Here is a 14768-nt window from a genome sequence, read left to right on the forward strand (position 1 = left end):
GCATCACTTTTCCCACCTCCAGTAGGCCAAGCATCACAGGGCTGGCCCTGACTTCAGGAGAGAGGAAATAAACACTTTCTCTTGGTTAGTAAATAGCAAAGAATCTGTGACTATCTTTAATCACCATGGTATTCTTCACTAATAATTTGGTACATCAACATTGTAAGATTTTAGAGCAATATTTTAGCAATTATTCAATCTAATATCATCAATTTATATGAAAGTGTACTGGAACAAAATGAAACAATAAAAGACAGAGTTGGACTCGCGTCGCGACCTCGGAGACGTGAAGCTCTCGAGGCTCCTCCCGCTCCGGGTCGGCGCTCTCCCTTGCTCTCCTCGCCCTCCGCCCCAGCCCCGGCCCCGCGCCCGCCATGGAGAAGACTGAGCTGATCCAGAAGGCCAAGCTGGCCGAGCAGGCCGAGCGCTACGACGACATGGCCACCTGCATGAAGGCAGTGACCGAGCAGGGCGCCGAGCTGTCCAACGAGGAGCTCAATCTGCTCTCCGTGGACTGCAAGAACGTGGTCGGGGGCCGCAGGTCCGCCTGGAGGGTCATCTCGAGCATCGAGCAGAAGACCGACACCTCCGACAAGAAGTTGCAGCTGATTAAGGACTATCGGGAGAAAGTGGAGTCCGAGCTGAGATCCATCTGCACCACGGTCCTGGAATTGTTGGATAAATATTTAATAGCCAATGCAACTAATCCAGAGAGTAAGGTCTTCTATCTGAAAATGAAGGGTGATTACTTCCGGTACCTTGCTGAAGTTGCATGTGGTGATGATCGAAAACAAACGATAGATAATTCCCAAGGAGCTTACCAAGAGGCATTTGATATAAGCAAGAAAGAGATGCAACCCACACACCCAATCCGCCTGGGGCTTGCTCTTAACTTTTCTGTATTTTACTATGAGATTCTTAATAACCCAGAGCTTGCCTGCACGCTGGCTAAAACGGCTTTTGATGAGGCCATTGCTGAACTTGATACACTGAATGAAGACTCATACAAAGACAGCACCCTCATCATGCAGTTGCTTAGAGACAACCTAACACTTTGGACATCAGACAGTGCAGGAGAAGAATGTGATGCGGCAGAAGGGGCTGAAAACTAAATCCATACAGGGTGTCATCCTTCTTTCCTTCAAGAAACCTTTTTACACATCTCCATTCCTTATTCCACTTGGATTTCCTATAGCAAAGAAACCCATTCATGTGTATGGAATCAACTGTTTATAGTCTTTTCACACTGCAGCTTTGGGAAAACTTCATTCCTTGATTTGTGTTTGTCTTGGCCTTCCTGGTGTGCAGTACTGCTGTAGAAAAGTATTAATAGCTTCATTTCATATAAACATAAGTAACTCCCAAACACTTATGTAGAGGACTGAAAATGTATCTGGTATTTAAGTAATCTGAACCAGTTCTGCAAGTGACTGTGTTTTGTATTATTGTGAAGATAAGAAAATGTAGTTAATTACCATTTAAACAGTGTTCCACATAACTTCTTAATTTCTACATTCCCTCCCTTACTCTTCAGGGGTTTCCTTTCAGTAAGCAACTTTTCCATGCTCTTAATGTATTCCTTTTTAGTAGGAATCCGGAAGTATTAGATTGAATGGAAAAGCACTTGCCATCTCTGGCTGGCGTCACAAATTGAAATGGCTCCTATATCACATAAGGAGGTCTTGTATATCTGTGGCAACAGGGAGTTTCCTTATTCACTCTTTATTTGCTGCTGTTTAAGTTGCCAACCTCCCTTCCCAATAAAAATTCACTTACACCTCCTGCCTTTGTAGTTCTGGTATTCACTTTACTATGTGATAGAAGTAGCATGTTGCTGCCAGAATACAAGCATTGCTTTTGGCAAATTAAAGTGCATGTCATTTCTTAATACACTAGAAAGGGGAAATAAAGTGCACAAGTCCAAGTCTAAACCTTTAGTACTTTTCCATGCAGATTTGTGCACATGTGAGAGGGTGTCCAGTTTGTCTAGTGATTGTTATTTAGAGAGTTGGACCACTATTGTGTGTTGCTAATCATTGACTGTAGTCCCAAAAAAGCCTTGTGAAAATGTTATGCCCTATGTAACAGCAGAGTAACAGAAAATAAAATTACGTTTTATAAACCATTTACTATGGCTTTGTAACAATTGCATACCCATATTTTAAGGGACAGGTGAATTTACTACTTTCTAAAGTTTATTGATACTTCCCTTTTATGTAAAATGTAGTAGTGATACCTATATTTCTGCATTGTGCATTGTGACACACTTGTCTAGGGATGCCTGGAAATGTATAAAATTGGACTGCATTTCTTAGAGTGTTTTACTATAGATCAGTCTCATGGGCCATCTCTTCCTCAGATGTAAATGATATCTGGTTAAGTGTTATATGGAATAAAGTGAACATTTTAAAAAAAAAAAAAAAAGACAGAGTTGGAGCTATCAATCTCTCTTAATTCTGTACATCTCATAGCCCTTCATAAACTGCCTGGGATATAGTAGGCAATAAATATATACTTGTCAACATAGAATTTTACTAATAAATAGAAACTGAGATTCAAAAATATTATATTTTAAAAAGCACTCAAGATTCTAACTTGCTGGAAGCATGCCTGGATTTTCTAAAAGACATTAAGACTTGAAAGAGAGATGAAAAGATAGCAGAATAAGATATTTCAGGATGTTTTAACTATTAATATTTTCACACCATTATTGTGTTTTCTCCACACACACATACACATACATACTTACACACAGAAAAATGAAATGACACAAAACAGTAAATCTAAGATAAATATTTTATTTCTGAAAAATATAGGACACCATCATGGTCTAAAACCAAGTTCATTGTGTCTTAGGAAATGTTTGACTCCTCACATTCATCCCACCCCAAAAATGTCCTTGTTTCACTAGAATCAAACTATGTAAAGACATATTCATCTTTTAGATCACTAAATAAATTAGTATGAAGAACATTATTTGTATTACAAAAGGTTACCTTTCTAATAAAAACATTAATGACATTTTTTTTCAGCCTGACTTCAAAAGAAAACACACAAAGTTCATTTTATATACGATTGTAACAGAAAAAAAAGTTCTTTTGGTTTATGTGAGGCACATGATGAAATGTTTCTAAATTTTCTTGAACTTGCAGGATGCGGCTCAGCTTGGATTTCCTCACTTTTGTTTTTAAGCTGGCATTTTCATTTAATAACCTCTATACCTTTTCCCCCTATATAAAAACAGCAATGTCGGCTTCTTCTCTATATTTTTTCTTCTTAGCCCCCTGCTTGGACTCTGAGGTGTTGTAATCTGACAGCAACTGTTCTCTCTCCTATACTTAGACTCCTCTTCCTTATTTTATAAACCTGGTTCTTTTTATTTCATTTTTCTCTGATCCAGAGTATATATTTCTTGTCATTTTTTTTTTTTTTTTTTTGGAATTTTAGTTCTTTTAGAATGTACCAAGTCTCAGCATCTCATGGTCCTTTTCTGTTTTGTCCCTGTACTGCAGGAGCCCTGTGGATGGTGACTTATTGGTCATGTGACTTTTCACCATCCAGGCATGATGCTGAGTCTGATTCTTATGGATGTAGAAACACTTTCCAAATAACAGATCATTATTCATTGCAGTATTCAGTTATTTGTTTATAAGATGTGAAAATTAGATGTAATCATTTCTAACATCTTTATCAGTTCTATGTGACATTCTCTAAAGTATTTTGAAGAGAGATCTGACACCCATTGGTTTGAAAAGCGTAGTAATATAGTAAAACCTAGTGAGCAGGACAACCTCTTCTAAGGATCAGAATTCTCATCCTCCATCTTCCTGGGGTGATTTGCCTAAGAGTCTAAGGAATTGTGAAAAGGCATAGTTAGTCTCCAGACCTTAGCTTTTTGGAGTGAGGCATGTAATTTCAAGACTCTTGGGTTTACTTGAATAACTTATCCATGCATAATGTAACTTATTTAAAACACTTGAATATATTTATATAATTAAGCTCTATTATCTGTTATAAGAAATTTCAAAAGCTTCTTTCTAGGATGAAATGAATTTACTTGTTCCTCACCTTTAACTAAATATGAAACAATTTTGCTTGTACTCTTGTGGAAGTCAATTGTTTTCGTCTTAGCTTTCACATTTGTAGTTCGAAAGGGATTTTTGGTTATTATTAGTCTGTTTGTTTTACCTTTTCTTCTTTGTAAAACACATTTGTTTACTCTCATCGGATCTATAACTGGATACATTAGAAAGAGCTCGAGATTTAAAGTGAGATAATCCTTCATCTAAATCTCAACTTTGGCATTTTTGTCTGTGTTCCTGAGAAAGTTCTTTGACCTCTCTTAGCATCAATTTCCTTTTTGTAAAATGGGAAGATAACATTTAAAGGCATATGCCGTGCCTAACACTGTAAGATCTCAATAAATTTATACTACTTATCATGATAATTAGACCATGAACAAGGATAGTTTAATTTAAAAACATGTTGATGAAATATGAAAATAAGTAAAATGAGTTTCCTTAAAAGTTGTAGAGGTGTAAACTGAGAACATTGGATCACTAATGTTACTCATTTATCAAAAATATTTAAATGCCTACTGTGTTTCAAGCATACTTTCAGGAGCTGACTACAGAGCAATAAACAACATAGGCAAGTTCCCTGTGCTCATCCAGCCATCCTGTAGTGAGGAAAATCAGAAAATCAACTCACAGAATAGTATGATGATTTCTAATGTGAGCTAAGGAGTAGCAGGGTGTATACCGGGGAGGCTGCTGCTTTGGGGAAGGGGATAAAGGAAACTTTCTGCTGTAACATTGGAGCTGAGACCGGTAAGGTAGGAAGAGCCTGCAAAATTAATATCCAGGCTAATAGATGCAAAGTAGAACAAGCTTGGTGTGGTCAAGGGAGAGAACAATGGCCAGTGTGACTGGAGTGCAGTGGGTGCAACAGACCCTGGAGTGAGATGAGTTCAGAAAGACATACAAGGGCCAGAGTACGTGGAGTGCAATAGGGCATAGAACAGAGTTTGCATTTTATTCTAATTTGAGCAAGCAGGGTCCTTAGAAATAAAGTGATATGGCTTTCTTTGGGTTTCAAAATTATCACATTGGATGCTTTAGGTGGAATGGGCTTTAGGATCTGTGGAAGATGAGAGACCAGTTCATCAGCTATTGACATAGATTAAGGAGCTTAAGAGTGGGGGAATATTAAGCAGTGAGGATGGTGAGAAGTAATCAGGTTTGATACATATATGGTGGAGGTAATGCTGGGAAGATATGTGTAGTAATTGTATGTCAGGAAGTGTTGAAATAGCAAAAAGGGAGAAATCACAGCTAAGTCTCAAACATTTGGCCTGACTGACAGTAGATAGAAGTGCATTTCTGCATCAGGAAAGTTAGTGAAGAAAAAGCATATAGAGCAATGGTTTTGAGAGCATGGATGCTGGAGACAGACAGGGTTTGCTTCCAACTTCATGTACTGGCCAGGGGCAAGTTTCTAAAATTCTTTTTACTTTAGTTTCCTCATGTGTGAAATGAGAATCATAATACCTATCTCATTATTTGCTCTAAGCATCAAAGGAGGTAATGCATTAAAACTGTTTAGAGCAGTGCTTGGCATAGGGTAAGTTTTATTACTTAGAGCAGAACAAATTAAAGGTTCTCTTTTTTGACATGTACAGTTTAGGATGCCTTTTGAACACTTGAGTAGACATGCATGTGCATATCATAGGGTAGTGGCAGTGAAGATACAGAGAAGTGACCCAGTTTGAGATATGTGTTAGAGGCAGAGGTGTAACAATAGAGTGTCATGGTTGATGGAATGAACTCTGTGAACAGACTGGATTTGCATTCCATCTTCACTTACTGCTATGCATATGTTTTGTAACCTCTGAGTGTCTCAGTTTTCTCATGATTGAAATGAGTCTCCTAAAGGAAACAATCTTACAGCTTTGTTCTGAGGCTTAAAAATCTAATGTATGGTATGTGCCAGTTATTATTGAGAAAGAATGATCAAGAGTCATTATTGGGCAGGGTAAGTTTGAAATAGATTTTTAACATAGAGATGAATATGTATGTCTTGAATAAACCAAGACTACAGTTCAGGAAGAATCAAAGCTCAAGATATACATTTAGCATTCATTGGGATATTGATAGTATTTAAAGCACTAAAATGGGATGAATTCTCATAGGTTAGATCTAAGGAATAAAAAGCTATCACATGATATGTACTAATTATTATTAACGGGAGAGTGTCCAAGAGAAGTAGAGAAGTGATCAAGGTCAGAGGCACGTCTCAATTAAGATCATAGCTCAGGTACACGTACCAGATGACATGGAAGAAGCAGAGAGTCAGAAATATTTCAATACATCACTAATTTTTAGAGAGTCAGAAGTAATTTAATATTTCACTAACTTTTAGGAAATATTATTCATGAAATAGTCTTGTCTGAAGCGCTAGATTACAAATAGTCCCCCTTTAACATTTCACATATATGCCTTTGAATTAGACTGCAGGCTTCTTGTGGATGTGGTGTATTTCTTTTGGACTGTCACTGCCCCTAGCACAAGGTAGTACACATAGAAAGCACTCACTTCAATGCTCTTTTAAATTAAGTGTTTAATGTGATGACTAAAGTATCTTTACCCTATTACTACATGGTAGATTAACTAATAGGGACCTGAATAATTTTTTTCAAAGAAAGACATTTGATGGATAGCTTACTTTACTGTTTCCACACTCCCAGTAACTTTAGAAAATTGAACAATGCTCAAGGATAAGGTTTCAAAATGCATCTTAATTTTTGCATGTAGAGTGAAAAATTATCTTTACCTTACTATAAAAGAGTAGAGTTGTATTAGTTCATTTTCATGCTGCTAATAAAGACATAGCTGAAACTGGGTAATTTATACAGGAAAAAGAAGGAGCAAGTTCACATCTTACATGGATGTCAGCAGGCAAAGAGAGAGGTTGTGCAGGGAAGCTCCCGTTTTTAAAACCATCAGATCTTGTTAGACTTATTCACTATTATGAAAACAGAACAGTAAAGACCTGCCCTCATGATTCAATTACCTACCACTGGGTCGCTCCCACAACACATAGGAATTATGGGAGCTACAAGGTGATATTTGGGTGGGGACACATAGCCAAACGATATCAAGAGGTAAACAGAAAATATAATGGTTTTTTCACTTGAGCTGATTGATGCTGTAATTTCAGATACACACTAGAGCCAGTCAAAAACTTTCCCAGTTTCTTAACCTTTTGAACCATAGTCATTTAATATATAAAATAGAGATGATAATACTTACCTCATAATGTTTGACAGACCTGAATGAAGGTGTGTCCTCAAATGATTGTTTTATCATCTACCCTATTTGCAATATGTACTTTCTTTCATGAAATGTTTTGAGTCTTTACAAATTCCCATTTTACTGTGTGCACCAACTACAAATAACTCTCTCTTAATTCATTGTATGCCTAAACAATTGAACCTATTTTGAAAAATAATTTATATGACACAAGTAGTGAATGTGTATAAGTGTGTATCTCTGTGTAAGTGTATATCTCTGGATATAAAATTTCACAGAGTTATAGAAATATATTGTTTACTTGTAAAGATATAAATTTCTTTCCTTGTCATTGCTAAATGATTTTTCATGTGAAGCAAAAAGGATTGGTTTATTTTGTTTTGCATTTTTAGTTTCTTTTTTTCTTTTTTTTCTCTTTTAAACAGATTTAGCAGCATTCACAGTCAAGGACTGTCATGGACTGTCATGATCTCATTATTTCCTGGCCCCTAAAGAAGGAGCTGTGCTAATTAAACACATTTGATGGGAAAAAGTTCTGTTCACCTTAAGCTATTATTTCTTTACTTACTAGTGTTTGTTGCAATTTACAAACAAGAATTATACATCCCAGTGAATTGAACCTTCTTTCTTCTCTGCTGCCTTTCTCCCACACTCAATTTACCAGGTACAAAAGTTGCATAAAGTTATAAACCAGTTAGATGGCTTCTTGGGAATAAAGTTTTCATGGAACAGTTTCTTGTAGTGTAAAACCTCAGGAAAACTCAACAGCTCTTGCTGAGCCAGTGCTGATTTACATTTTCAAGCCAGGAGCTAAACATATCAATCATGTTTAACACAATGTACCTGCTTTTAGAAAGCTGTATACAGTCATGTACATTTATTAGTTTTCCAGGTTGAAAGCTTCATGCGTTCTTTGTTCTTTCTTTCTTTGTATCAAGAAAACACCACCCAGCCCCGCACCCCGCCCCCACACACAATGGTGTTTCATATTGTGACATTTTGTGGCATGATTATTTTTCCTGTCTACATCCTCATGTCATTGCTTCATTAATACTTTAAATAAACTGATTTTTTGCCATACATGGCTATTTTCAAGTTGTCATTTTGCCACTGAAGTTTGTTCTCTATGCTGTGTGACAGATTAATACTGTTATCGGTACATGTTTTTGAAATCAGTATTGACTTAATCTATGTATGTGGAATCATCAAATCATTTCTTCTCTAAAGGTGCACTTTCAAGTTCCTCGTTTTTTTGTTTTTCATGAAGAGTTAGTTTTTAAAACCTTGCCCAATTTACTTAAATTTTTTGTGCCTTGATTTTCTTATCTATGAAATGTACTGTATGAGTAAATTGAATGAGAAAACCTGTATGTAGTACTAAGCACAGAACTTACGCTTTCCTCTTGGGGCAGTTACCTCATGGAGAGCTGAGGTCCTTGTGTATTTCCTTGAGTATTGATGGGTTCCATAATGTCTTTTGATGATAAAAAATATATACTCTCTACTAATTTCCCAGCCCAGGCGATTTTCACTTCTTGTCTCTTGATATGCTGTGTCTAGGAGTTCTGAGTTGGCATGTATATTTTCTCACTATCTTGAGACTACGATGTTGGAGAGGCCATGTGTGTGTGGTCTAGCCCACAGTCCCAGCTGAGCCTAGGATTCGAGGCATTTCCACCAAGACATCAGACATGTAAATGAGGCAGTCATGAATGTTCTACAGCACTACCACAGAAACTTGTGATACTATGTGTACCAGAAGAATTTCCTAGCCAAGTGCTACCTGTATTCCTGACTCACAGTATCTTGAGATATAAGGAACTGATTATTGTTATAAGCCACTCAGTTTTGTGTAGTAATAGATACAGGAAAACTGACATATAGAAATAAAATGGCTTTTGTATCCTGTGACTTTAAATCACTTATTAATATTTAAAATTTTCTGTACATATATACACCCTTTATACATATTTAGAATACTCTGAATATACATGTAATTTTCTACATCTATATTCAGTTACCTGAGAATAATGGCTTCTATTTCAAACTTTTCAATATTATTCATTAATCTGCCTTCTTGCAGTGATAGAGGCCTTTGGTAAAAACTTGAATTAATGTGGTTATATCAGAAGAATAATATTCTTTTTGACTTCAGAGGGAAAGGTATTGAGAATACTCTATTGAGGATGACATTTATTTTAGTTTTTTTTTTGTAGACACACTCTATCAGATTAAAAATGATCTGCTCTATTTCTAGTTTCCTAAGAGTTTTTTTTTTTTAATTAAGAAACTCTCTTGAATTACTACTTTACAAACAATAGTTGTATATTGTGTCTCTTCTCTCTCCAATATGGAAGCACTATAAAGTTTTACACGTTACTTATGTTTATTGCTATAACTTTAGTAACTAAAACAATGCCTGTTGAATAAATCTTGTTGAATACATATATAAACAACTAAGAAAATATTTGAGTTTGTGAATCCCAAACTTCATGCTTTCTATTAATGTATCTGTGGAATTACTAATCAAATTTGAAGATGTGAAAACTGCTGTAAATATTAGGTTGAATAAAATCTTATCTTAAAGTTAACAGTATGAAATATTACAAGTCTAAGAGTGACATAATTTCACAATTGAATTGATCTATCTATAATAAATTACAGTACAACCATACAATGGAATATTATGTAATTATTAAAAATATAGACACACTAATATATAGTTGATAAAGAATTAGCTCCAAAATCTTGAAAAAGACAAATAAAATAAGGTATGGTATAATGACTAGACCATAATGCCATTTGTATATACAAAGTATATATGCCTAATTCTAGATTCTTCCACCTACTTTGTAGTTTGGGAAACTAAGTTATGGAGAGATTATATAACTTGTCAAAGTTCACATATCTAGTAAGTCTTTTCATCTGTACATCTATCTGTTTACCTGTCTGTCAATATTCATTATAAGCTAGTGAGATTGGCATGTCTTGTAAAGGGCACTGGGAAATGGAAGATGAAATAAAGAGACGACAGAGACTTACTTTGTATTGTTCTGCCTTTCATAGTTTTGAATTTGTATCTTATACATGTATTAGCTATTTTAATAAATTACAAAATTAATGTTATTTTAAATTAATGTTATGTTTAGATTTTTTTTATGACAAGACATGGTTTACTACCTTTGCACATACTTTTACAATTTTTACTTCTCATATTGTCAGAGTTATTCTGTTTGTATTTTTTGAGACCTTTTAAGGGCTTAATAAATGTAAGTAATGTTACAGTGCTGCTTATACACCAATAACATTGTTAAAACTTCCATATGTATATGAATAATGCAAACATATTTTTATAATAAAAGAAGTCACATGTATTTTCACGGAATTTAATGAAACATGAGCTTGGTCCTAGTAAGTTTGATATTATATTTCAGTGAACACATGGGTTCAAATTTGAGATTTGTGGTGGTTGTAATTATAATTTTAAGAGGTCCTGAAGTCCTTATTCCTCTCAATTTCTCAAACCAAGTGAATGAAATAATACCTAGGAATGTCACAAAAATGCCATCCTTACGATTCATTTAAAATATTTGAATATGTCCTTTTTCTCCCAGGAACAAAAATAACAATCAAAACACCATCCGAATAGTGATGTGTGAAATGTTCTTTTTAAGGAAACCCTCATGCTATATTTTAATAGAAGTGAATACAAACTTAATAGCTATGCTTAAATACGCCTTCCTAACAAAAATGTTCCTTTGCTTGTAAAAATGTTTTTCTCAACAGCAATTGAATTTGGAAACATCTTTACCTCCTTATGCCTACACATATGGCCACCTTGCTCAAAAGAGATAAACACCTGCTGTACCCCAGATTATAAACATAAATTGAAAAGTACTAAAAAGCTCTGGAATGCATTGATAAGGAGAGGAATTACTTGCAGACAACTTATATAATAAATTATGTAATGGCTTATGTTACTTTGGCTATAACCAGTGTTAAGGAAAAATTATTCTGACGCTTGTTAAAGCAATAAGGCAGACACTTTTTTAGGACTATTGCATTAGGGGTCCAGACTATTGTGATAGTGGAGGGAGATCAGGTTCAATTCTGAATATAATCAAGACAGCTGGAGATGTATAGCCAAGGAGCAGAGTGGCAAGTTTGCTGCAGAGAAAATTACTAAGAAGAGACACCTAGGGTTGGGTGTTTGTTGTTAAACTGACTTAACATGATTCTTGCTGAAGGCAGACAAGGGTGATCAGACATCAAGGGAGGGAGGATTCTCATTAAACTGACTTAGCAGGATTCTTGCTACAGTCAGTTAAACTGTAGCATGCTAGACTATGCAGGCCCAGCAAAGATGGAGGGCAAAACACAAGCTCTAATTGAAAAGAGGAGAGCAGGGAGTTTGTCCAAAGTTTGGTCATGGAGAGTTTGTCACAAAGCAGAATATGGCACACGCAACTGCAAATCAAAAGAATGTTAGGCATACCCAGAGCACTCAGATTCCCTTACCATATGGGCCTGCCTGGCCTGCCAAACATGATGAACATTAACTTTGACTCCCTGCTTCTTTTGTGAGTGGGTTGAGCTGCTTTTGGTGTGCTACATAACGACCATAAGGGAACACTTAACCTTTGAGGAAAACAAGGCAAAGCTATCTGCAAGGAGAAAACACTAGTCATGCTGGCTGAGAATACACAGCAAGTGGCCAAAGCATGACAGAGACTATCCTCTAAGTACTGATTTTATGTTACTTTCTAAATGTTGGTATGTTGCATTTTCATTTTCATTTGTCTTAAGATCTATTCTGACTTCCATTTTGACTTCTTCTTTGATCATTGGTTGTTCAGAAGTATGTGGCTTAATTTCCACATATTTATGACTTTTCCCATTTTTCTTTTGTCAGTGATTTCTAGTTTCTTACTACTGTGGTAACAGAAGAAAAAATTCTACTTATATGAAGTGTCTGAAATAGCCAAAATTATTGAAGCAGAGAATACAATAGTGACTCTAATGGGTTGGGGGATAAGGGAATGGGGAGTTTTCAGTGGGTATACAGTTTCAGTTATGCTAGAGGAATAAGTTCTACAAATTTGCTGTACAATGTAGTGCCTATAGTTAACAATATGACATTGTTCATTTCAAAATTTGTTAAGTGGATTGATATTCTGTTAAGGTAGCTCCCTTTACCCCAAAAAGGGGAACACAAGAATGGTGCTGGATTTGTTATCACATCGATTGTGTTGATGGTATCATGAGGCTTTGCATATGACCAAACTCATCATATTGTACACATTAGATATGTGCAGCTCTTTTTTCTATCAATTATAACTCAATAAAGATGTTAGGAAAATAAATGAGAAATGTCTTTAAGCAAAATAATATTGGTTTGTTTTTTTTTCTCTTGTTACTACCTACTTTTTGCCATCTCCACTCTAGGCCCTTGTTTTGACTTAGAGGTATAATTACTCAGGATAAAAAGAATAAATATGGCCCCTTTATGACCTTTCTTAAAATTCCTTGCTTATAGGATCATTTTGCAATTTTTGCAGATATTTATGTGGTAAGAGATTCTCCTTTGTTTACAGCAGTTTTGTAAATGCCCCTAATACAATTCTAATCACATAGTACTACTAAAGTCATAGCCTGAGTAACAACAAAACATTAAGGAATATTGTTCATAATATCTTAATTGTGACCTAATCACAAAATGATGATCTTGGATGCCTTGGCATTCTTTGTGTGCTGGAGGTTGGGGAGGTGCAGGGAGGTGGATACAGTTTGCATCCATCCAAGGAGACTTAGAATGCTTGAAGAATGAATGACTTGGGCAAGAGTCATGGATACATGGACCAAGTTGTGTCAGTGCAGCAGGGTGGAAGAATAGTGGTTGCCCTTCATTGATTACTCACCATGTTCCAGGTACAGGGCTAAGCGATTTTTCTTATACTGCCTTATTGAATACTAAGAGGCAGAGAAAATATTGCCTCTGTTTCTAGATAACTAGTATAAAGATGCCCACAGTTACACATTTGAAAAATGATCATAATTATATTTCAGTCTGAGCCTATGTTTGGTAATTTAGAAAACTACATTTTTAAATTTTTTGTTATTGTTTAGATGACAAAATATGGCTAAGGAAGCTGAATGGTAAGAGCTTGCTACTCTTCACCTATGGGGTTTTTATTTTTGAAATCAAAAAGTACAATTTATTAAAGCATCCAAAACAAAAAAAAAAAATCAGGAACAAAGTTGAACAAAGATGTGCAATACTTATACACTGAAAACAACTGAACATTGCTGAGATAAATAAAAGAGTAAAAGTCATGGAAATAATTAGTATGGCATGGATTCAATGATGGGTTCTTTTCAATCAATGTATAAATTTAGTACTATCTTAATAAATATTTTAGCATGTTTTTAAAATAATAATTGATAAGTTCTTTTAAAACATGTATATGGAAATAGAAGGGCCTTGGAATAATCAAAACAATTTTGAAAAAAAACAAAATTTGAGGACTCACACCATTTAATTAAAAACTTATTAACCAAGACAGTGTTAATAAGAGATTGACTTTAGATTTTTCACGTATAAAATATTATTTTTTTTTAATTATGACAACTCTAAAAGAGAGGTTTATAATTTTCATTTTGAATAATGAAACTGGGAATTAGAAATAAGAGTGGGTTGCTGAAAATTATAATGCTGGTTAGTGATAGACTCTGGGTTCAATTCTCAAATACCAGTCTTCAAGTTCTAGGTCAATTTCTGTCTTCAGGTTTCCCCTCTAACCTCCCAGTCCAGTTCCCAGGTTAAGTACAGATTTTTTTTTTTTTTTTTTTTTTTTTTTTTTCCTGATAATCTCTCTATGAAACAGATGAAGAAATACATGAGGAGCTACTAGCAAATGAAGTTGAAGCATTTTCTTCTTGGCTAAGTATTATTAATCATGTGCAGACAGAGAAACTATTGTACTGTGAAAAACAGAAATTCTGCTTTAGCTCCTGCTCACTAAACAAAACAAGCAGTTGCTTAGCCTATGATGATATTTCATTTTTAAAGTGGGTTAAGCCCTGTTTTACCAACTGTAGACTCTGAGAATGAATATGGGTGTGAGTGCTTCTCAATGAAAGAGGAGAAAGAACCCACAGGAAACAATAGGCTCCTTGGGAGTTTGAGAATGCAGTTCAAATCTCCAGTGGACATTTGGGTAAAAAAAATTTAAGGCCAATTATAAACAAAAGAATAACAGTCTATGATAAGAAAATCCTGTGCTTGTGCTTTCTATGTATCCACGGTCAATGCTCCTGACAAGCAGCTATTTATTTTAAAGATTCTCAGCAAACATATGAGGTTTATTATCCTTTTGCACTATATGGACCTTTTGGGCTCCTGAGAAATGTATGTCTATTTAGAATTAGCTTTGAAAGTTCTTTTATTAGCTTCTTGTA

General features: G+C 35.2%; 1 protein-coding gene across 1 annotated transcript; it reads left to right on the forward strand.

Moving 5' to 3' along the window:
• The first annotated feature begins 262 nt into the window (after positions 1 to 262).
• On the forward strand, positions 263 to 2424 carry LOC704010 (14-3-3 protein theta). The gene has a single exon (XM_001097635.5). The coding sequence runs from the start codon at positions 375 to 377 to the stop codon at positions 1110 to 1112; it is 738 nt and encodes a 245-aa protein (XP_001097635.3). The 5' UTR covers positions 263 to 374; the 3' UTR covers positions 1113 to 2424.
• Positions 2425 to 14768: the final 12344 nt, after the last annotated feature.

This window comes from Macaca mulatta, chromosome 5 (genome assembly GCF_049350105.2).
Source record: "Macaca mulatta isolate MMU2019108-1 chromosome 5, T2T-MMU8v2.0, whole genome shotgun sequence".
NCBI lineage: Eukaryota > Metazoa > Chordata > Mammalia > Primates > Cercopithecidae > Macaca > Macaca mulatta.

What these genes read in the sequence shown, in the direction of transcription:
- LOC704010 (XM_001097635.5), top strand. Translation starts at nt 375, where the DNA reads ATGGAGAAGACTGAGCTGATCCAGAAGGCCAAGCTGGCCGAGCAGGCC.